We start from the raw sequence: 24,002 nt of genomic DNA on the forward strand, positions 1-24,002 counted from the left end.
TAAAAACTTCTAAGGATGGAGATTCTATCACCTCCCTAGGTAACCCATTCCAGTGCTTCAGCACCCTCCTAGTGAAATAGTGTTTCACTAATATCCAACCTAGACCTCCCCCACTGCAACTTGAGACCATTGCTCCTTGTTCTGTCATCTGCCACCACTGAGAACAGCCTAGTTCCATCCTCTTTGGAACCCCCCTTCAGGTAGTTGAAGGCTGCTATCAAATCTCCCATCACTCTTCTCTTCTGCAAACTAAACAAGCCCAGTTCCCTCAGCCTCTCCTTGTAAGTCATGTGCCCCAGCCCCCGATCATTTTTGTTGCCCTCTGCTGAACTCTCTCCAATTTGTCCACTTCTTTTCTGTAGTGGGGGGCCCAAAACTGGATGCAATACTCCAGATGTGGCCTCACCAGTGCCAAAAGAGAGGGGAATAATCACTTCCCTTGATCTGCTCGCAGTGTTCCTACTAATACAGCCCCAATATACCGTTAGCCTTCTTGGCAACAAGGGCACATTGCTGACTCATATCCAGTTTCTCATCCACTGTAATCTCCAGGTCCTTTTCTGCAGAACTGCTGCTTAGCCAGTCTGTCCCCAGCCTGTAGCTGTGCCTGGGATTCTTCCGTCCTAAGTGCAGGACTCTGCACTTATCCTTGTTGAACCTCATCAGATTTCTTTTGGCCCAATCCTCCAATTTGTCTAGGTCACTCTGGACCCTATCCCTACCCTCTAGCTTATCTACCTCTCCCCCTAGCTTAGTGTCATCTGTGAACTTGCTGAGGGTGCAATCCAACCCGTCATCCAGATCATTAATAAAGATGTTGAACAAAACCGGCCCCAAGACCGACCCCAAGGGTACTCAGCTTGATACCAGCTGCCAACTAGACATCGAGCCGTTGATCACTACCCCTGTTAATCTAGCCAGCTTTCTATCCACCTTATAGTCCATTCATCCAATCCATACTTTTTTAACTTGCTGGCAAGAATAGTGTGGGAGACCCTATCAAAAGCGTTGCTAAAGTCAAGATATAGCATGTCCACTGCTTTCCCTATATCCACAGAGCCATTTAGTCCTCATTTGCTTTACTACAACAGAAATGTGATATTAATATATTCTTCATGTTCAAGACTATCTTGTCTTGCTTTTTTTTTTAAAGTGAAAGCAAGATAGGAAGTTAAATAATATGTAAAACTACAATTTTTTTAAAGGATGAGGTACAAAATGTAAAAATGGAAGCTTCAAATCTAAAAACAAAACTAGAGTGGCATTTGAGGATGGGAAAAGTTCAAAAACGATGTGCAGGTTTTTGGTGGAAGAACAAACATTTACTTGATCTAAATAGTAAATAGAGAATTTGATTATGTGCTCTGTAGTTTTTTTAATACATATTTGTGAAGATAATTCATATATAATGCATAAGCCACAGCTGAATAAATTTGCCAGAGAATGGGCTTCTCACCTATATAGCCAACAGATTCCAGTGTATCATGCCTTTTCTCTTTCCCTCACCTCTTCCCAGCCTCTGGGGGGGAAAAGGATACCCATTTTTCCACCAGGTACTCTTTCTTGGACCTATAAGTTAGTAATTGGCTTGATGCTCCAAAGCGTGAGCATTTCTCTCTATTTTTATACAATCTCATGTTTTCTATATACATTTTTAATCCCTTCCATTGTAGGATATTTAGGAAAACTGCTCTACAGAAAGATACATTCCTAAAGGATAACTTCAATTGCTGCTTCCAATTTAGGAAGTTTCTTAAACTCTTGTAGTGTAGTTTCCCCCTTAGGCTATGGTTATACTTCCTGTAGAAAATGCATCCAGCCACAGGTCCATCATTGGCTAAGAAATCAAATTCCTTTCATCAGATCCCAAAGAGGGGCTTAGAGTTGTTACTCTTATCTTACCTTTTGCTGCTAGCTAGTTTCAGCAGCTTTTGAGACCTGGTCTACAGACAGTTAGGGATACGTGTGGGTTTGGCTTTGTTTGGTTTGGTTTTGTAATCTACAATAGAACCTCAGAGTTTCAAACACCAGAGTTATTACCTGACCGGTCAATCACACACCTCATTTGGAACTGGAAATATGCAATCAGGCAGCAGCAGAGACCCTTTCCTCCCCCTCTCCCCCCTCCCCCCCCCCAAAAAAAAATCACAAATGCAGTTCAGTACTATGTTAAAAGTAAACTACTAAACAAATAAAGGGTAAGTTTTAAAAAAAATTTTTTTGACAAGGTAAGGAAACTTTCTGTGCTTGTTCCATTTAAATTAAGATGGTTAAAAGCACCATTTTTCTTCTGCATAGTAAAGTTTCAATGCTGTATTAAGTCAAAATTCAGTTGTAAACTTTTGAAAGAACAACCATAATATTTTGTTCAGAATTATGAACATTTCAGAATTACGAACAACCTCCATTCCTGAGGTGTTTGTAAATCTGAAGTTCTACTGTAAAAAATTCTACTGTAATAAAAAAAAGTATAGTACAACCCCCTAGTGTGGATGCAGTTTTATATCTATATAAAGGTGACTTAGAGCTTGTTTACACTACAGCTGATGTCATTCAGGGGGGTGAATAAGGCCTGGGCTACACTTGCAGATGTACAGCGCTATGAGTTAAACCTGACTTCGTGCAGCTGAGTAGGGAAAGCGCTGCAATCTGTCCACACTGACAGCTGCCCAGCGCACTGTCGTGGCCACATTTGCGGCAATTGCAGCGCTATTGGGAGCAGTGCATTATGGACAGCTATCCCACAGAGCACCTTTTCCCATTCTGGCGCCGTGGGTTGTGGGAAGGGGGCGTGGGTGCGGGGCATTCTGGGTCCTGTCCCAACGCCCTGTGATGCATCACTTCGCATCCCAGAAATCCCTTTGTTTCCGTTCACCTTTGGCGCCATCTTTCAACGGTTTCTGTGCAGCGCGATCTGTCTGCGGGAAATGGAGCCCGAACTGCTGAGGCGTATGCTGACTTATCTCGCCAGCACGTCACGTTTGGTTGTCAAACTATTTCTTAAGATCCAAAGTGACAGTGAGAGTGAGGAGTCCGACGATGCTATCGAGCCGCGTAACGTGTACGACACGAAATTGCTTGTGGCATTCACGGACGTGCTCAGTGCCGTGGAACGCCGCTTCTGGGCTCGGGAAACAAGCACCGAGTGGTGGGATCACATCGTCATGGAAGTCTGAGATGATGAGCAGTGGCTGCAGAACTTTCGGATGAGAAAAGCCACTTTCATGGGACTGTGTGAGGAGCTTGCCCCCACCCTGCGGCGCAAGGACACGAGATTGAGAGCTGCCCTGCCAGTGGAGAAGTGGGTGGCTATTGCAATCTGGAAGCTGGCAACTCCAGACAGCTACTGGTCGGTCGCAAACCAGTTTGGAGTGGGAAAGTCGACCTTTGGAATCGCGTTGATGCAAGTTTGCAAGGCCATTAATCTCAGAAGAACCGTGACTCTGGGTAACGTGCAGGAAATAGTGGATGGCTTTGCACAAATGGGGTTCCCTAACTGTGGAGGGGCGATAGATGGGATGCACATTCCTATTCTGGCACCACCCCACCTAGGATCCGAGTATGTTAATCGGAAGGGGTATTTCTCTATGGTTCTCCAGGCGCTTGTGGATCACCGTGGGCGTTTCATTGACATTAACACAGGCTGGCCCGGAAAGGTGCATGATGCACGCATCTTTCGGAACACTTGGCTGTTCAGGAAGATGCAGGCCGGGACTTTTTTCCCAGAGCGGAAGATCACGGTAGGGGAAGTTGAAATGCCCATTGTGATCCTTGGAGATCCCGCTTACCCGTTAATGCCGTGGCTCATGAAACCCTACACAGGGAGCCTTGACAGCAGCAAGGAACAGTTCAACTACAGACTGAGCCGGTGCCAAATGACTGTGGAGTGTGCCTTTGGCCGTTTATAGGGCTGCTGGCGATCTCTGTATGGGAAGCTGGACTTGGCCGAAAACAGCATCCCCGCGGTTATATCCGCGTGCTGTGCCCTCCGTAATATTTGTGAAAGGGAAGGGTGAAAGCTTCACTCAGGCATGGACCTCTGAGGTTCAACACCTGGAGACTGAATTTGTACAGCCAGAGAGCAGGGCTATTACAGGGGCCCAGCGTGGGGCTGCAAGGATTAGGGATGCCTTGAGGGAGCAATTTGAGGCTGAAAACCAGCAGTGATATCTGGTGCCCTGCACGGGAGTGAAGTGGAGTAGTTCCAATCTTTAGGAATTCAGTGACTGCTAAGCAGACAAGCAGACTTGCAGTGCCTGTTTATTTCCTGGGCTAAGGAGTCTTTTACTTTATGCAATAATAAAGAATGTTTTCAAAGCCAAAGAATCCATTCATTGAAAAGAAGAAAAAAATATTTATTGAAAAGAAACAAGGGGGTGGAGTGGGGAATGGTACAATCACAGATTCGCGTATGTCCGGTCTGGTGTGCTGTGCAGTGAGTGCTGCACTTCAGGATAGCTATACTGCATGGTGATGGGGGTTGAGTGCAGAGGGTAAGGGTTTTCAGGGCTGGGTGGTGAAGATACTGGTATTGGAGGCAGCGGGTGGCGTGAAGAACACGGAAGTTGGGGAAAGTGGGTTGGAGGTGACAGTGGGGCACAACGGAAAGAGTTTTGGGACAAGGCTTGTGGGGGGGGGGGGGGTGTTTGCATTTGCGTTACTGCTCCTCTTTCTGCATGGCTACGAGCTCCTGGATGGCGTCTGCTTGGCGCTCCAGGATGCTTATGAGCTGATCCGTGCTTTGCTGCCGGTGCTCTGTGCTTTGCCGCCGGTGCGCTGCGTTTTCCTGGCGGATCCTGCTTTCTCTCTCCCTCCAGTCCTGTGCTTTCTCTTTAATAGATAGCCGCATGACTTCTTGCAGCATGTCTTCTTTGCTTTTTCGCGGTCTCTTCCTGAGTCTTTGCAGTCTCTGAACAGGCGATAAGAGGGATGGCTGAGGTCTCAAGGTTGATGCTGCTGTATAGGCAAAATGCAACATTTAACAGAGGCAGCATTGTTTATACCAGACAGAGTAATGATTCCCCCTGCACTTAAGGAGTAAAAAACACACAGGGTCTACACAATAGCATAATTTTCCCGTCCGAAACAGAGCACACACATCCCATGGGAGCCTCAAAATGGTGAGTAAGGGGGACTGATAGTTTCAGGACTGCACTGTCCTCTGGGTTTCTGTGCCTTGGGGAGAGCCAACAGCTTCAGGGGGCACCTACACTGAACACTGTCCCAACATTTTCCACAGGAGTTCGTCCTGGACGATATCTCGCTGCTGAGGGTGACCTGGGAAGCAAGGGAGGGTCTTCTACTGCAATGCGGCTTCCGCCCTCGCCCATATGCAGTTTACCTGTGTGCAGTAATGGTCCCCCCACCCCTCGCGGCACAGTGGCACGGACATGTTAGCCTGGCTGGGACAGGGACCATGGTGGCTCTCCCGATAAGCCTGCGCAAGCGCATTGCACACGTTCTGGATGAGACATTCGAGGAGATTACCAAGGCCGATTACCGTGATGTGATAAACCACATCAATGCACTATTCCGCATCTAGGCCTGCACGCCTAACCCTCCTCTCCCAAAGAGCCCGCATTGAAAAAATTCCTTCCCGAAAAAAAAAAGCCGCTTCCCGGGAACCTGCTCTTCTGTTTGTCCTCCACCAAGTACCGGCCGCTGCGACTGGCTACCTTCCTCCTGGCTCGAGGAGCTCCTGGCTGCATGGCTCCAGGGATTCCAGGATGTCTCCGTCCGGCCCACCACCATCACTCCCGTTTTCCTCCTCCTCCCTCCCCACCGGCTCTGAAGTGTCCATGGTGGTGCTCGGAGTGGAGGTGGGGTTAACCCCAAGTATTGCATCCAGCTCTTTGTAGAATTGGCAGGTCGTGTGGGGAGTACCCGAGGGGCTGTTTGCATCGCAGGCTTTGCGGTACACACTCCGCAGCTCCTTCACTTTAATCCTGCACTGCAGGGTGTCCCGATCATGGCCCCTTTCCATCATGTCCTTTGATACTTTCCCGAAGGTATCGTAATTCCTATGGCTGGAGCGCAGCTGGGACTGTATAGCTTCCTCCCCCCAAACACTGATGAGGTCCAGCAACTCGCCATTGCTCCATGCTGGGGCTCGCTTGGCACGTGGAGGCATGGTCACCTGGAAAGATTCGCTGATAGCACTCCACGCCACGCCGGGCTGAGCAAACGGGAAGGGGATTTTTAAAATTTCCGGGGAATGTAAAGGGTGGGTCACATGGTTGGTTACCTGAGGCCAGGGCAGTAGAGTTTGAACTGATGATCAGAGTGGCTAGAACAGGCATTGTGGGATACTGCCAAATAATTCTGGAGGCCATTCACAGCGCATTGGGCGGCCACACTGGTGCTGCAGCGGCAGTGCAATACACACTATTCCTCTCAGAGAGGTGGAGTACATGCAGCTCTGCAACCACGGAGATACATCGCTGCAAATGCCTTGCCAGTGTGGACGGGGAGTGAGTTACAGCGCTGGGGGAGGCTTTACAGCGCTGTAACTCGCAAGTGTAGCCAAGGACTAAATCTCTCCTCACAGCTTAGAGTGGCTACGTTAGAAATGCAGTTGTGCCGTTGTAAACTCTCTAGTGTAGCTATGCCCTTACAGGAAGAGGAATAAGCTATAATGTTGTGTATGGGATAGCAATATTGGTATAAAGCACCATCAGAGCTGTATAACTGCATCTACACTAGGGGAGGTTGTGCAGCTTTAACTATATTGATATAGTGTGGTTAGGCCCTGAGAACATTAGATATCCTAATACCTTCAGGTCAGTTTTTGGGAATAAGGAATTGCACAGCTAGATCAGCTGGGTAGAAAGTTGTACTTTTCCTGATGTGGGTCAGGTGTTATTTGCCTCTGTTAGTAGCTGAATCGATGAGGGAAAGTTTCCTTTTCTTCTATGGTATTGGCCTTGACTCTATAGGAATTCTTGGCTAAGAAGCTGTTTTTGTCCTGAAAAGTTCAATCAGTGATCTTAAATTTGTTCTTCTAGGCCCCAACTTGTTTTTAAAAATATTTGAAAATTAAAGGTTGCTAGGTCTGCAGCCATTGCCTGGGTTTTTGCACAGTCATTTTATAGGTGGAATTCATCTATAGCATCCTTGAGACAGGGTTTTCATATTGTTCAGGGGAGCAACACATTTATGGAAAAGGGCTATGTGTTGTTCACCTCAAATCTTAGTTAAATTTCTACTTCTGACCCTTCCCCATTTCTCTTTCAGAGATTTTCCCCTCCCAAGAAGCTGTTGGGGGGAGGGGGGGGGAGGGAAGTGCAGCCCTTCTAATTCTGGGGTGGCAGTTGAACTGGAGACTTTCTGTGACAAGAGGTTTTTACTTCTGATACTTTCTGCTTCCAAAAAAAGAGGATCTTCATTGAAGGGCTTGTCCGTACAGAGACTTAGTGTGTGGCAAGCCCCAGGGTGTGAATCTACAGCTCACTAGCTTGCTGCAAACTAACTGGCCATGTGGATCCTGCTACCATGCATTAAAAGTTCTGTAGTGCACATTGATGCACTCAACCAGGAGTACATCAAAGCACACTATGAAACTTTTAATGCGCAGTAGCAGGGTCAGCACAGCCAGTTAATGTGCTGTAGTCTCTCACCATGAGTTGCCATGCAGAAAGTCTCTGTGTGGATAGGTCCTAATTCTCTACTTAGAAAGTTCAGATTCCTGAACAAAAGTAATGTTTGCATGATATTCTTAGGAAATATAATCACATATCCAGGACTCATTTAGAACTTTCTTCATCTTTTGATATGCCTACTTCAGCCTTTCAAGAAGGGTACACAGGCAGTTACTCAGGTTCAAGCTGGTCAGCAGTTATTGACAGTTCAAGTTGCCCTTTTAGACAAGGGGTTCAAGTATGTTCATGTAGTGACTACTCATCTTTCTTATCATTTACAAAGTAACCATTTCGATAACCTGTCTAGAAGATTACAAGTACAAAAACTGTGTTAAAGGTTGCAAAGTCAAGCATTCTGTATGCATTATGATTAAGGCTATGCTTTGTCATGGGTATTTTTAGTAAAAATCATGGACCAGTCCTGGGTAGTAAACAAAAATTCACGGCCTGTGACCTGTACATGACATTTACTATATACCCCTGACTAAAACTTGGGGGTGGGGAGGGCGGCCCGGTGCGGGGGCCTTGATGGTGCTAGGGTGGTGGGCGTGGCCCTGGGGGGCGCCGCCGGTGCTGGGGTGGGGTAGGGGGTTGGTGGGGCAGGGTCATAGAATCATAGAATATCAGCGTTGGAAGGGACCTCAGGAGGTCATCTAGTCTGGCCCCCTGCTCAAAGCAGGACCAATCCCCTACCCGTCTCCTGGGAAGTGGCGACCCCAGCTCCTAGCTCCACATGCTGCCTCTGTTCCACCCCAAGCCCCAGTTCTGCCACTCGCACTGACTGAGAACCGCAGCCAATGGGAGCTGCAGGGGCGGTGCCTGCAGGCAGAGGCAGCACGTGGATGTAGAAGCTGAGGGAGGGGAGTTGCTGTCACCCTTCCGTGGAGCCCCCTCCCAAAGTAAGCACCGTCTTGCACCCCAGCCCTGAGTGCCCCCCCATACCCAGACTCTCCTGCCGAGCCTTACCCCCCCTGCACTCAGAACCCCCGATGAGCCCAACTCCCCCTGTACCTGGACTACACCGACGAGCCACCCTCACCTGGATTCCCACCCCACCAAGCCCCATCCAGTTGCACCTGGGACCCCATACCCCCAGCATCTTGACCTCCACTGAGTCCCCCACACCCAGACCCCCCTTGATGAGCTCTATTCCCCCCCGTTGAGCCCCAACCACCTTCACCTGAACCCCACTGCAGAGTCCCATTGCTATTGCACCCAAAAACTCCCAACAAGTCCCTGTGCATCCAGATCCCCTACTGAGGCGCCCGCACCCAGATTGCCCCCACACAGAACCCTCTCATCCCACCCCTGGATCCCCCACACACTAAGCCTCTCCACACTCAGAACCTGCCTTGTTGAGCCTGCTTGCCTGCCTGCACCTGGCATGGAGGGGCAGGGCGCTGGGGTATTTCTGAGGCAGGCCTGGTCCTTGCGCTGTATCAGGGTTGGATGCAGCCTCACTGTTGAGCCCGTGTCCCGGGGGGAAGCTGCAGAGTGATCTCCCACCTCTGTACAGCCAGTGGCCTGTGTTCCACGATGTTATGCTGGAGCCTCCACATATATTTCACAAATAAAATTTGCAGAATTTTAAAATATTGTGCGCAGAATTTTATTTTTTTTGGCACATAATGCCCTTAGGAGTGTAGACCCAAGACTGCCCCAGCAGCGACCAGTGGACCTGACCCAGGGGCTGCTCAGGGGCACCGGCCATTGCAGAGGTCACGGAAAGTCATGGAATCCATGACCTCCTTGACAGACATGGAGCCTTAATTATGATGCATTCTTGAATTACATGATCACATACTCTTTTTTTTTTTCCACAAGACCACTCCCTCATTCACGGGATGGATAGTGCTCATTGAATGAGCAGCTGTTCAATATTTTGTTTTATTCTCACTGTTCAATGTGTGGACCCATGCTTGCTTTATGCACACCATTGGAAACTTGCTCCGAAAACAGAATTATTAATTTCCTCATAAGCTTTTCTATGGAGGTCATCATAATTGTATCTGAGTGCCGCGCAAAACATTATTTTCACAACTCCACCAATTCTCCTACACCCCCCTACCCAGCTCCGAATCCCAGAAGCATTCTTTTCACTGCTCCATCACCCAATCTATCCCTCTATCCTTCCCCCTCTCCTCTCCCCCCAACTGGCTGTTACTTCCTGTGCATTCAAGTCAGATGGCTTCCTCCACACTGCTTAGGCACTAGCTAGGAGAGAATTGTCTGTCCTGTTCTTTCATTCTTCCTTCTCTCAGCTCTACTTGTACAGTGGTCCTCAGCAGTAATTGCAGGGAAAGTCCCACTCAGCCTGCATCCCTGGGATGGAGCATTCCTAATGCAGTCAGGCTCTTCCCAGCTGAAATTTAACAAGTCTCTACTAAGCACATGCAAACTGCAAGGATTTGTTTACAGCCAAATTTGTGTGTTTTTTGTGCAGAAGAGAAAAAGGACATCCCTGGCATAAAGCAACCCCCCCTGACAAATTTTGGGCCCTTGCTCCATAGCATGGAGGTGTCATATATTTGCCCAGGATGGTCCCCCAAAGGCACCCACTTTAGCTTTCTGCTTCCTAACTAGTGGCTTACTCCCTCCTGACCAGGGATTTCAAGGTTGCAAGTTCATCCATCTTCAATCCGGAACTGGAACAGAACCCGGGCAGATGAAAAATTTCTCTATACAACTCAGGCCTTTGATCTTGGCATTGGCGTAATAATAAATCAGCAGACAATAACTCTCTCCTCAGGGCGTAGCTTCAAAAGACTGGGTTTTTGCTTAACGAGACTGGGGAATTTGCATTAACAGCTCCTTAAGTGGATTTCCTGGGAATTCCTAACACTTAGGGTGTGTCTAGACCGCAATGTGAGCTTGGACTGAAACTCAGTCTCAAGCCCAAACCCTGCTTCCATCTATGCAGAAATCTATCTGACTCGAGTCAGTAAGCCTGCTGGACTCAGGTCATAGGACCTGGCAAGGGGAGTGGATCTGATCCCAAGTCCCTATGGGACTCCAGTCACTCAGGTCCACCATGCATCATTTTGCAGTGTGGACACAGCTGGGGCCCAGATCCCCAGACTAGTGTCCTGACAGTCTGTCAATGCTATCGCACAATCCCAGTGTATCTATCCTTTCCATCCCAAGACTAGCCAATTAACTCCCAGGAAACAGAAGCAACTTCCTGGTTCAAGTGCAGCTGCTTGGCATTTAACCCTTCTATTTTACTCTGAGCTGCAAGCTCAAGAGTAAAATTTTACTCTCCTGTATTGCCTATGGCCACCAACAAGAAGTCCTTTACCAAGATCGCTGCTACTGAGACACGAGACCACAGTCCGTTCTAGTAAGTCTCTGGTGTGACAAGAAGTTTGAATTCAGCAAGAGTATCAGAAATAATCATGTGTACCAAGAAATAGCAGACAAGTTGGTAGTGTTGGGGATTCAAGGGACTGGTGACCTGTGCAGGGAACATAAGCGTCTGAAGAGCGACTACTGGAAAGCCAATCTTGAGATCCACACCTCTGGGAACTCCCTGTCATCCTGCCTCTTTTACAAAGACTTTGGCTGGGAGCTGGGTACTGTTATAAGCACTGAACCCCAAGTGGTTCACAATAGCTTAGTCAGCTGGGATGGCTACCTTCTGAACCCCAAATCTAATATAGGATTGGAGGGGAGTCAGCAGGCACCAGATCACACTAGCAAGTGACTCTGGTGCTCACACCGATCCTGAGGAGGATTCTTGGAGGAGCTGTTTGACCCCCGGAGGAGCAGCCTGCCATGGAACTGGCAGAAGAAACAAGAATCAGAAATAGCCCTGGAGCCTGGTAAGTGTTCTGAGTCCATGTTGTTAATATACGAAAGGGAGAGATTTCTGGTTTATGACCAAATCCCATTTTTGTTGTAGCAGTGTGTATCAACTAATTGTGGAATGCATGCTAGTACTTTGGTGTTGCCTACCCCTAATGCCTCTTGGGGAGGTGGATTACCTATGCTGATGGGAGAATCTCTCCTGCCGGTGTAGGTAGTGTCTATGCTGAAGCACTACAGTGGCACAGCTGCAGCGGCACACCTGTGCCGCTGTAGCATTTCTGTAGCGTTTTAAGTGTAGAAAAGTCCTCAGTTGTGTCTATGGAGCTTCTGGGAGGAGCTGAAGCATTCCTCTAAGATTGTATTCAGGCTGAGTTCTTCAGAGTAAAACTGTGGTCTTGAGATTGCACAGGCACTTTTCTCTGAGGATGCATTGAACCTTTTTTGAAGTAATGAGACAGTATATACTTTTTGTCTGCTTTCAGGCCTCTTCACCTCAGCAGCCCAGCCACACTGCACCAGGAGCATGGGATTTTGAACGGTCACAGACCAAGTGTTCAGTGGTGAGCTTGTGGTGGACGTCCTGGACAGAGGCAACAAACAGGTGCAGTACCAAAGGGGAAAAGATTCATGGCAAGTGGAAAGGCATTGACAGAGAGCAGAGCATAAGAAGAGACTTGCAATGCAGTTGCTGGAGCAGGAATGTCACCCAAGGGACAAAGATGGAACACAGCAGAAAGACCTGATCGAGAGACTGCTTACGCTAATGGTCACAGAATTTCAGGCTCCTGCTCCACTGACACCATGCCCTGGGTCCCTCCCCTCCATGGTACCATGTCCTGCAGACCAAGAATACATTGGACAATACCACAGTTGGGTGACCTGTGCAACCAGAACTGAATGCTAACTGGACAGGGCAAATGTACCCTCTGCAGCAGCACCAAGTATGTGCTAAACGTGCTAGAAAGTGAAAGAGAATGGGGGCCACGGGACATGGAAAAGTAGAGAATTTGTTCATTTGCATTGGTTTCTCTGTTTTGCACTGTTCAATGTTTGTTATGCACTTTATTACTGGTTTTGGTGTTGGTTTATTACTGGAGTTTTGGCATCATGATGGCAGCTGGCCTGCTAAACTGTGCTTGATATTGTTTTTCATAATAAGGCCATGTTCACAAAGGCTTTTATTTTATTTAAAAAATTTACTGCCATCACTGCATTGCATCATATAATGTGTATTTTGAAGAGTAAAGATAAAGAAATAATAAAGCACAACTTGGAAGTTGTAGCCAAACACATTTTCTCAGTGCATCTATTCAGATCAGTCCATAATGAAAATCCACAATTCATGTCACATGAAATGCCATTCCCCCATGGTGTAAGCAGTCATCTCATCCACAATTACAATTTGACAATCCAACCCACCCCCATTCATAGAGTCCTGCGAGAGTACTTCATCTGTAAATGTACTGTTCTCCTTCCATTGGTTCATACAAGTCCGTCATGTGGTGCACAAAGCATCCCTGATTTCTGTTGCCAGTGTGCATCCTGTTCCAGCTGTGAGAGGTGCACTTTCTGGCTGAGTGTACCAGTTACTTACTGTTATAGGTGCATTCGGGGGCAAATGACTCACCTTTGGATTCACAAAGATTGTGACGAGCACAGCAAACCACAATAATGTGGACAGCATTGATGACATTGGAATCCAAACAATTCGGTAAACAGTACCAGCAAGATTTCAGTCTGCCAAATGTGCTTTTAACCACCATTCTCCACCTCCTGAATGTAATTAAATCTTCTTTTGCCAGGGCCTCTGAGGTTAGAATATGGCTTCAGAAGACAAGGCAAAAGGGATTACATGTGGTCCCCTAGAATAATAGTGGGGACAGTTACTCTAGGACAATGTCATTTGTTCGGAATAGTGTCCCAGGTTGTCTATGAGAGTAGGCGCCTGATAGGTGGAAAACATTGGCATTGTGAACTTTTCCAGTGCAGTCCATGTTGGCGTCCATAAATCTGCATTTGTGGTCCACAAAGGCCTGCATAACAATAGAGTAGTATCCTTTGTGGTTTATGTATTCATGCTCCTTGAAGAGGGCAAACGCTGGGCAGATGAGTCCCATCAATGGCCCTGCCACAGTTTGGAAACCCCGTTCTCTTAATTATCCCCGGTAATTACTTCCGGGATATTGTTTATGCACTCCACCTTTGGGTAAATCTGATTACCCCAGAAACCTCCGCCACCACTTTACTCAGAGTTGACTTTCCAACACCAAACTGGTTAGCAATGGACATGTAGCAGTCTCAGGTTGCCAGCTTCCAGATGATCATAGCAACCTGCTTCTGGACCAGCATAGCTGGCCTCATGTGTGTGTCATGATGCTGGAGGGTCAGATTACGCTGCCCACAGAGCTCCAGAAATGTAGCTTTTTTCATGAGAACATTCTGGAGCCACTGCTGGTCATCCCAGGTCTGCATGATGATGTGATCCTACCAGTTTGTGCTTGTGGCCCTGCTCCAGAAGTGCTGGTCTACATGGGGGAATTAGCAGCTATACTGAGTTGGGAGCAGCATCAGCCAGTTCAAGTCTGCCCTGCCACATCTATGTTGTCGTCATTCTCCAACAGATGCCTTTAGTAGATCTTAAAATGCTGCCAAATATCCCTCCGGTGTCTCATGGATGCTCTGTCTGTTTCCTGAAACAGAAGTAAAAGCCCAAGCAGGACGGTCTTCAAATAGTGACTCCTCTATGTTGCTGGCTCTGGTTACCAGGAGTATGCAGACCCAAAAGATAGCTCAGAAGGATGTATTGGCGGGCTATGACAACTTCTTGTAAAGTGTCGCAGGACGGACAAGTTTTCCCACAGTTCTCCACAAACAAATGGCTAGAAAAGTTACACCTGGGAAGGGTGTAAGAAAGCTTGGGATAGGCTGGTTTGACTTGGGTCTTTGTAGTGCGGTGTAGATGCCTGAGTGCCGGTGTAAGATCCTGGTCCAGAAATTCTAAACCTAGGGTTAATACTCATTATGACCATTCAAGCATTGGTTTACAAACACTAAATCTGTGAGCTCGAGTCCCACAAACTCTGGGCTTACATTGCAGTGTAAACATACCCTTATTGTCCCCAAAGTCCGTAGTTGTATGACACACTTTCAGTATAGTCTTTTGAACTTCCAAGTCTCACATCTTCCACTGGAGATAATCCATACAATCCTGGCCTACAATAATATATAACATTAATACAATAAAGTCTTCCAAGGATATTACCCCGCAGAGTAATTGATTCTGACAGGCAGGCCAAAGGGCAGCTGTGAGGGGGGTCACGCTGCAATTACACCTTTTGCCCATTGGGGCTGATGTGGCACCAGAAGAGCAGCTGGGTCATAGGTTGGAGCAGCCAGATGTGGAAAGGAAAGGAGCAGAGGCTGCCTTCCTCACCATGCCCTGCCCGGCCCTGCCCATGGGGCCAGGTGAGGCATAGGATATGGGCGTGGGGGCGGATATAGCTGGGAACATGGGGTTGATGGGGAGTCACAGACTTGGGTTCAGAAGGACTAGTGAGGGGGGACAGACTGGGTCACAGGATCTAACGGGGTGACAGCATTGAGCTGGGGCTGAATGGGAGTGGGGTGCAGAGACACATGGGGATGGGGGGAGTGGGAGTGGCAGAGTGGGGATGCAGCAACACAAGGGAACAGGGACAGATGTGCCTGACAAAATGGGAGAGGCTAGGGTTCAGCCAGAGTCTGCATGGGGAACGCTCCCCAACTCCATAACAATCCCTCCCCTCCGCACACACCCACCCCCCTTCTCTCCCCCAAACAAACAAACAAAAAACCCTGTTTTGTACTTCACATCCACACCCAACAACCCTCCCTGGGATAAGAGAGAAAAGTTAAGTTGTATTGTTTTTGTTCTTGTTTGCAAGTTTAATCTCTCTTGCTTCATTATCCTCTATATTTTGTGACTGTAAGTTTTGGAATAAGTTTTCATGATTTCTCCTGGAAGGAGATGCTATATGCTTTGTAAGAATGAGAATATCCCGAGTAGGCCAGGAACTAATAATCATGTGACTGACTATTTCAAGTGAACTGACGTGCCAGAGCAAGTCAATGAATTTGTCAAACAAAGCTAGACTGGAGTGAAATTTACTTTGAGAGTCCATGTTTGCCCATAAGTATAGTACAGAACTTTTAGGAAATCATATTTGGTTATACTACGTGATAGCTTGTAATACATATTTTAAACATTTGTGCTCACCTTATGTTTCTAGGTACAGTTTAGGTTCAGAAATCAGGTTTGATTAAAAATAAACTTTTTAAAACTTAATATGCACAGAAGAGTTCATGTTTTTTCTGTGAGACAGCTTTTTATGAGATACAAATACCCTAGCAGGGAGTTTAAATATAAACACTACTATATTGTGATAGATCATGAAAATAACTTAATTTTAATTGTCCAAGCTAATAATAGATCATAAATAGCAAAATAGTTTAAGATGTTGACTGAAAATAATGTATTAAAATGTTTTAAATCTAAATTTAAAAAAGAGAGAGCTAGTAAGTTGTTTAAGTCAGAAATAAAGAAATTACATTCCTTAGATTTGGCATGGAGACTACCTGAGGAGACAATAATAATTTTCAGATGGGATGCATGTCTCTAAACAATGGAAGCTGAAAAGCAAGACATAAACAGAATGTATCAAATAACCTCAGAAAACAGCTTTTGTGTTGTTGTGAGGGAGATTAAATGAAGTCAAATTAATAGGGAGCAAATTTAAAACTGATAAATGGAAATGGTTTCTCACACAACACATAATTAGCCTGGGGAACTCTGATGAATGTGAGACTGAAAGGTTGTCAGAATAAAAAAATGGATTGATATAATATGGATAGTAAGTTACAATAATAAGTACTTTTTAAAAACAAGTTGTGTAAATCTTCAGGCATAAGAGTTTAAGGAATTGTCTAAATAACGGGAGTTAGTAAGAAATGTTATCCCTTTAGGCATGTTACTCCATAACTTTCTGTTGCAGGGTTTCTTGCACCTGTCTGCGAAGCATCTGATAATGGCCACTGTCAGAGACAGGATACTGGCGAGATAGACCATTGTTGTGATTCAGTATGGCAACTTCTATGTTAGTATGTTCCCTTGAATTAAACATGACATGGAAGGAGTGGAGAATTGCACATCCAACTGTAGTATCATAAGTAGACTAACACCTATAATACTACATGAAATAAATTAATCATAGGAGCAGCAGCATCTCCTCTGCCACTACGAAAGTCAGTGGAAATTGATATAAAACAGAGTAGGATTGAAATGACCTGTTTTTGTATAAGCACAGAAATTGGGTTAAAGCTGCAATCAGATAAGCCTTTTTTCACCTACGGAGCTGTTTCTTTTAGAAGCGAATCTTGCAATGGTTATCCATCTGTTTGTCTCAGTAAGATTAGATTTCTGCAATGCACTCTATGTAGGGCTACGTCTTAAATTTATTCAGAAACTGCAGGTGATGCAGTCGGGGGACCAGTTGTTTCTTTTTATGAATGTATTAAACCCATACTGTATAACAGGGGTCGGCAACGTTCGGCACGCGGCTCGCCAGGGTAAGCACCCTGGCGGGCTAGGCCAGTTTATTTACCCGCTGACGCAGCAGGTTTGGCCTGCCTTTGTAAAAATCCAAATAAATGTATTTTTTGCCTTTTGAGGTGAGTTTTCCTCTTTTACTTTTACAGTGACATGGTTTTAGACTGGTCATCATTTTGAATAGACAAGAAAGGACTGAGCTGATTCTTGCGAGTACCTTTTTGAATGAAAAAAGAAAGTCTATAATAATGAAAATTGCTATTGTCTTTGTTAAAGGTACATCAAGCATTCCCATAACTGTTCATTTGATGTGCTTATAAAAGATTCTGAACATATGTAACACCTGTAACTCAATTATCTCTTACTGTTTTATAATACTTACTGGTTTGGAGAGACAATACAATGCACCCTGTACTAGTATATTTCTTCACTTAAGACACACATTGAAAGACAAGAGGAGGTTGATATTTAAAATTTTAGACTGATTTATGAAAAACTTTGAATATAATTCTTCTGCATGTCCTCTCTGAATGGGGCAGTGCTATCTAGTGTTAAAATTGTACTTTCTCTGGAAAAAGAATGCAGCTATTTCCTGAAAAGCATTTTGCTTACTGTAATGATATCTTCAGTGTGTATCCTGTTTTCTAAAGATGTGTGCTATCTGCAGCGGTTTCCTGAGGATATTCACTTGAACTGTTTTCTGCCATCACTACTGAATACTGATGATATACTATTGCCATGGACTCTGTTATGCTATCAGTTTTTAGTTAAATAAAACAGATGTCAGAGCATATTTTCATAGGAACAACAATTTAATGAAAGAATACATACTAACCTGAAAAATACAAGCTTATGTGTTAGCTGATAGTAACTCAAATACAGAAAAAATATGTTCTTGTAGCTTTGATTGAATTTAACTGCTGGCATAAGAAATGAAATTAAATGCACCATATTTTTTGTTCTGAGGTAAATTGTGATAAAGTATTTATTTAAGTCACTTACACTCATCTGGTAATAAATGTAATAAAATATAGTTATGTGGGAGAAAATAAGTATATCCTGTTCAGAGTCAGAGGAAATAATCTAGAATATACCAAAAGTAGTGGTATGCCTACTATGGAGGACAAAATCTTTCCATTTTGTTCAAAACTTGAGATACTTGAGTATGTTTTATAGAAATGTAAAATAGAAGATTGATATTATATATTTATAATTCTAAAAAACCTGATCTCTTATGGAGAAGTTGCTATTATTTTGTTTTCTTCTTCTTTATTAGTAGAACCATTTATTAGAAGAGTTAATTATGTCAGGAATATTATTTCAAGTGGGGAATAAACTGGAGTAGATAAACTCTAAATGATTCTGCTCTCTGCCAAATTTAACTAATGAGGAAAGAGAAATAAAACTTTGCACTTGTACAGCACATTTCATTTAAAGATATCAGTGTTTTACAAATATCTATATCAATAGCAATCATATGCATTCTACAGACTAATAAACCGAGATACAGGTGTGAAATAGCTTACCCTACGTAAGTCTTTCATTCACAATTGTCAGTAGAGCCCATGATTTCTAACTGAGTCCTTTAGTGCAGTTTCTGAACATTTTCCCAAACAGAAATGATATAGAAACAACGTTGTTGTTAAAGGATTTCATTTTTTCAATAAGTCGGCAAGTCTCTTTTATAAAGGATTGTTAGGGGAAACCTCTTTTAAAATTTAAAACTTCCATTGTAATGTACAGCTCTGCCCCTCACTGCTTATCCAATCTTCTCACTTAGTGTGTTTCCTTCTTTCCAAAACAACCCCTTTGTTCACTTCAGTCACTTTATATCAGGGGTGGGCAAACTTTTTGGCCCGAGGGCCACATCTGGGTATGAAAATTGTATGGCGGGACATGAATGCTCACAAAATTGGGGTTGGGTGTGGGTGAGGGCTGTGGGTTGGGGGTGGGGATGAAGGGTTTGAGGTGCAGGAGGGGAATCAGGGCTGGAGCAGGGGGTATGGGTGTGGGTGGGGGGGTGAGTGCTCTGGCTGGGGGTGCAGGCTCTGGGGTGGGGCCAGGGATGAGGGGTTTGCGATGTAGGAGGGTGCTGGGCTGGAACCGAGGGGTTCAGAGGGTGGGAGGGGAATCAGGGCTGGGGCAGGGGGTCTTCTGAGACACCTACAATTCTGATTAATGTTAATATGTCAGATTTTTTTTTGTTTGTTTGTTAAAAGGTCTGATTTTTTTTTAACATAACAAAGTCCAAAAGGGGCACAATCCCTTTATTTCCTTTGCAGATAACCTTTATCTGGAAGGAAGGAAAAAGTTCGTTGATTCACATTTTCAGAAATAGGATATACTGAGGATTACATTCTGTACTGCTCCTCTTAGTGGCAAAACACCAAAATCACAGCCTTAAGGGAGAGGTGTCCTCACTGTTACACAAAATCTCTGGCTGAGAACAGAATCCTTCCTTGGATTTCAAGCATTACAGAACAGAGGGATCTGAATCAAAATGTCAGATTCTGGATATCTTCTTTCCCTTTCTCCCTCCTGCTTTGCATCTTATGCCTCTTTCTAATTTTGAACTAAATTAGAGAGTTTTTAAGAGGGAACTTTCAATGAGATCTGAGATTGCATGGATTTGGGCAAATCAATGAATTAAACCATGCTGAAAAGAGAGTTCTGGAATCCAACAATCCAGTTAAACGCAAATTGATGCATTAAATCACCATTTTAAAAAGAGCTAAGCTAATAATGAATGTTAAATTTCTGTAGTGATAGAACTAAGGGCCTTCATAAACAATGATTTTAACAGAAAACTTCCATCAGAGTTGGATATGTCAGAGTTCAGTTGTTTTATGTTTAATGTGTTATAGTAAAGCTCTTGCAATACCCCAGATGTTCTTCTTGTGACCACACTTTGGAATTGATAGTTTTATTTTATAGTCACCTGTTTATTTCACACTCTTTTTCAGGTGGTATCATGGAAAACTTGACAGAACAATTGCAGAAGAACGTCTTCGGCAAGCCGGAAAACCTGGTAGTTACCTTATTCGAGAGAGTGATCGGAGGCCAGGATCATTTGTGCTTTCATTTCTTAGCAAAACAAATGTTGTCAATCATTTTAGGTGAGTACCTATTGTCATATTTGAAAATGTGATAGCTACTGTATATATAGATGCAGAAGTCCTTATAGCATATACAAACAGACTTAAATGTTTGCATTACAATCAATCTTAACTAGCACTTAAGGTGGTTCAGAATATATGTACCTGTCATGAGTATATTTTGGTGTTCATTTGCTTGCATTCCATTAATTGTTTTAAAATAAGTATACTACTTGAAAATACTTTTTACATTGATCAACTTTTTCAGCACCCAGAGCAGAACACAGAAGCATCAGGAAATAAATGGAGCTGCAAAATGGAAAAACTTACTATTAAACAATTTACATCTTGAATTGTAGCGATTAGGCTTATCGGCAGCATTAGGGAGGTCTCTTATTTGTTAATGAGTCATTGAAAATGAATTGTTCTGAATGTGTTCCCTGACAGTCATTGCAGTTATTACATATTATTCAATATTCTTAGTGTACCAACACAAATTAATTTTATCTTTTGTTTTAAGAGAAAAATGGAGAGGGAAAAAAGTAAGGAATCTGTTGTGTCTAATGGTTTCTGGGTTTGATGGAAACAGCATTTGATGCATGTTGGAATGGATTGCACTAGATATTAGGCTCTCTATGAGCTGAGGAGTGAAAACATTTCTTTGCCACTGTCCCAAGTTATGGCTAGGATTACAGTTTTAAGGAATGTATTCTTGTTAGTATGAATGAGACTTGCTGTGTGTAAACTTGAATGCTGGCCAACGTATAGTGTGCCAATGGAATAACATTGTTCAGGCTCCGCAAAATAGAACTGCGGGTATCTTGGAAGCTGAATCTCTTCAGGCTAACAGCTAATGGGAAAGCAGTTCACCAGCAGACTGTTTGAACAGGACACAGCTGAACTCTAGAAAGTAGTAACTGATTGAGAGTATTCTAGTCTGTCAAGCCTGAAGCAGACCACAGGTGGAGCTAATGGCCTTCAGGAAAGACAGGTTTCAGATGTTCTTCAGGTTCATGGAATCTAAGTTAGGCAGAACAGATGAACAAGCAATCCATGGGATCTTTAATCTATAGTACATCTTTCCCGTTCATCACTCCCCTAATCCACTCCCTGGGCCATGGTGAGAAGAGTTCTCCAGAAGATTTCTGTGTGTTGAGGATCCTTCATCCTTATAGCCTCTGAGTAGGCGAGGAAGCTGTGGTTCCCAGAATTAATGAATTTGTCTGTTGCCAGTGTGAACAAGCTCTTTGCGGTAGAGGATTTCCTGAGGCAAAGCCCGCTGTTCTATGAAGATCTGGTATTTAACTAATTAAATGTAACAAACTTTTGGTCCTGTCGTTGACCAGGAGAACCGAAGCAAGGTCTATTAGTCAAGACACTATTGGCAATGCTAAACCGTAGAAATCTGTCAGCCTCATGAGTGTATTTGGGGGATTTGGAGAACTTTCTCTTCCTGGTGTGTAAGACTGGGATCATAATTCTACAGTCCTCTGTTCTGGTAATTCCTGGTAATTCATTCAAGCCAGTGTAGTGATGGATTGAGGCCCACCATCATTACAAAATTCAATCTTTGGCTGTTGCAGCCTTGCAGAGACTGGATGATCCTTCTTTACTTGGAATTTAAAATGTTATGTTTGTTAAAAGGTCAACTCTATCAAAAGCCAAAGTCTGATAGACATCGATGTTGTCAGAAGACTTGTTTTGATCTGTTGTTCGAGGAACAGTTTAATAGGCATGTATATAGACTAATATAAAAAATCCTTAAGCAGGAAAATTTCCCAATAAACCCGTATCTGAAGTGCAAGACCATAGGCAAAGAAAATGGTAGAAGTTAAGAAACAGAAAAGCAGCAGAGTCAAGAATCAGTGTGGGATTGTGAGGGAGAGGAGGTTTAACCTAAAAATAGAAACAAATTTCCCCAAATTATTCACTTGATTTCTGGAATGATCATTAGCTTTGAAAAAAAGAATGAGCATGGCAAGTAGTTCTTAGTCTTCAAGTGTTGAAATATTATCTTCTCAGATTCCACTATCTAATTTTGTAAATAAATCTTTAAGATATTTCCATTCTTTTAATTTCCGTTTCAACTTGAAAGTAGAAAGTAAAAAAATTTAAATTGACTTTTCAGATGTTAAATTACTCTACTTCCTAGCTTGTCAATATTGCTTCGTATTGGCCCCTTTTTTTGTTAAATTTAATTACTCATGTTTTTTCTGCATTGACTTAGCAGCCGGGTTGCACAATTTGATTGGGTAATAATATTCTTGTATTATAAGTGTTTTATAAAGTAAGATTAGAAGAAATATTCTAGACCTTTCTTTTATCCCTGTGCCACAGACATTCTTCAGTGAGTTGCAATAAACTTTCTCCCCATTTATTTGTGTGTCCCCAATTGGTGTCAACTTTGAATACTCCTATAGTTACAATAAACTTTTAAAATAGGAGCAGGTAGCCCCAAAAAGTCAGTTACTTTTTTATAAAAAACTTTGGATCCTATTACTTTCCAATTACACACTAGATATTATAGTAACTTACCCTTTCTTGTTAGGGTGTTGTAACTAGAGGAGTTATTCAGTCATGTTGATAACTTAAAACAAACAAACGAAAAAAGATTTGATCAATCGGATTTTTACAACCACATTATCATACAAATGGTACTGACTAAGAATAATCAATCTGTTTCTCAGTACTGATATTTGACTTTTGTATAGCTGGAAACTTCAACTGTAATTGACACCAGCAATTATGCAATCATAGTCAATTGTTTGGGATGTCTGATTGTATTGATATTGCGCTTGCTTGGCTTTTATTAAATCTTTCTGTGTGCAATTGACCATTAAATTAAGTATAGGGAAAATGTTTTAAAATATCATTGTTTTATTTAAAACCACAGATACAGGGAATTCAGAGTTAAGCTTGTCACTCTTAACTTTCCCTGGTATAGCAATCTAAGTGTGCATGGTACTTAAAATATTACACAAATTTAAGTAGATAAACACAGCACAGGAAAAGAAGGATTTTGCCTCCACTCTAAGTATCTCATGTTATTTAGAGGATTAAGTTAAAACTTTGGCATAGCACATTTTTAATTTAATTAACTTTTAGGTAATAAGAGTTCATTAATTGTGCTTATTGTTTTAAATATCAAAATAAACAATCGTATCAGAATTTTACTGTCTCCTATATTTTTACTGGTTTATTTTTCTCAACTTAAAACATTTCCATTCATTTCTGTACATTTATTTTTTTCATCACATCTGTTAGCATGTTTCCAAATAAATCAAAAGTCAAGCAAGAGGGAAAAATTGTTCATATTTTGACAGTTTTAAAGCATACTTGACATTCACAGTAAATCTAACAATTTGAGGGTATGTCTACACTTGCAAGTTTTTGTGCTAAAAGTTATACCACTTTTATTAAAGTGCTTTAATTAAAAGCGCTGTTGTGTGTCCGTTGTAGCTCCTTGTGTCCTTGGAACACATCCACACTAGCAGCTCTTGCAATGACAAAGAGAGCAGAGCACTGTGGTAGCTCTATGCAGCTGGCTGCAGAGTGCTTTGGGAAGGGTATGCAGTGCCTTCTTGGGCAGGTACAGCATCACATGATGCAGGTTTCTCAATCCCATTGTCAGCTGCTTTTCAGTTAAAGTGTGTGGGGGCAGAGTGTGAGACAGGGAGCGTGTGGGAGGAGACAGCGCGTGTTGGGGGAGAGTAAGTGTGTTGGCATGCTATTTCATAAATTCAGACAGCTGTAGGAAGCAACCAGTCCTGAGACAGGGAGACCCTAACCTCCCTGGCTCTGCACAGCACAGAATCTCTCTTGCTGTCACACACACACATCCACCCCGCCTGCCTGCGTCTGTTCATATTGTGGGAGACA

General features: G+C 43.7%; 1 protein-coding gene across 2 annotated transcripts in view; it reads left to right on the forward strand.

Annotated features, from left to right (window-relative positions):
* Positions 1-24,002, forward strand: part of RASA1 (RAS p21 protein activator 1) — a 115,312-nt gene that overhangs the window by 14,218 nt on the left and 77,092 nt on the right. For both annotated transcript variants that reach the window (XM_065599151.1, XM_005288152.5), the window contains exon 2: positions 19,992-20,144. In XM_065599151.1, coding sequence (XP_065455223.1) covers positions 19,992-20,144 — 153 coding nt within the window. The remainder of the gene's footprint in view (positions 1-19,991; positions 20,145-24,002) is intronic.

This window comes from Chrysemys picta, chromosome 6 (genome assembly GCF_011386835.1).
Source record: "Chrysemys picta bellii isolate R12L10 chromosome 6, ASM1138683v2, whole genome shotgun sequence".
Lineage (NCBI taxonomy): Eukaryota > Metazoa > Chordata > Testudines > Emydidae > Chrysemys > Chrysemys picta.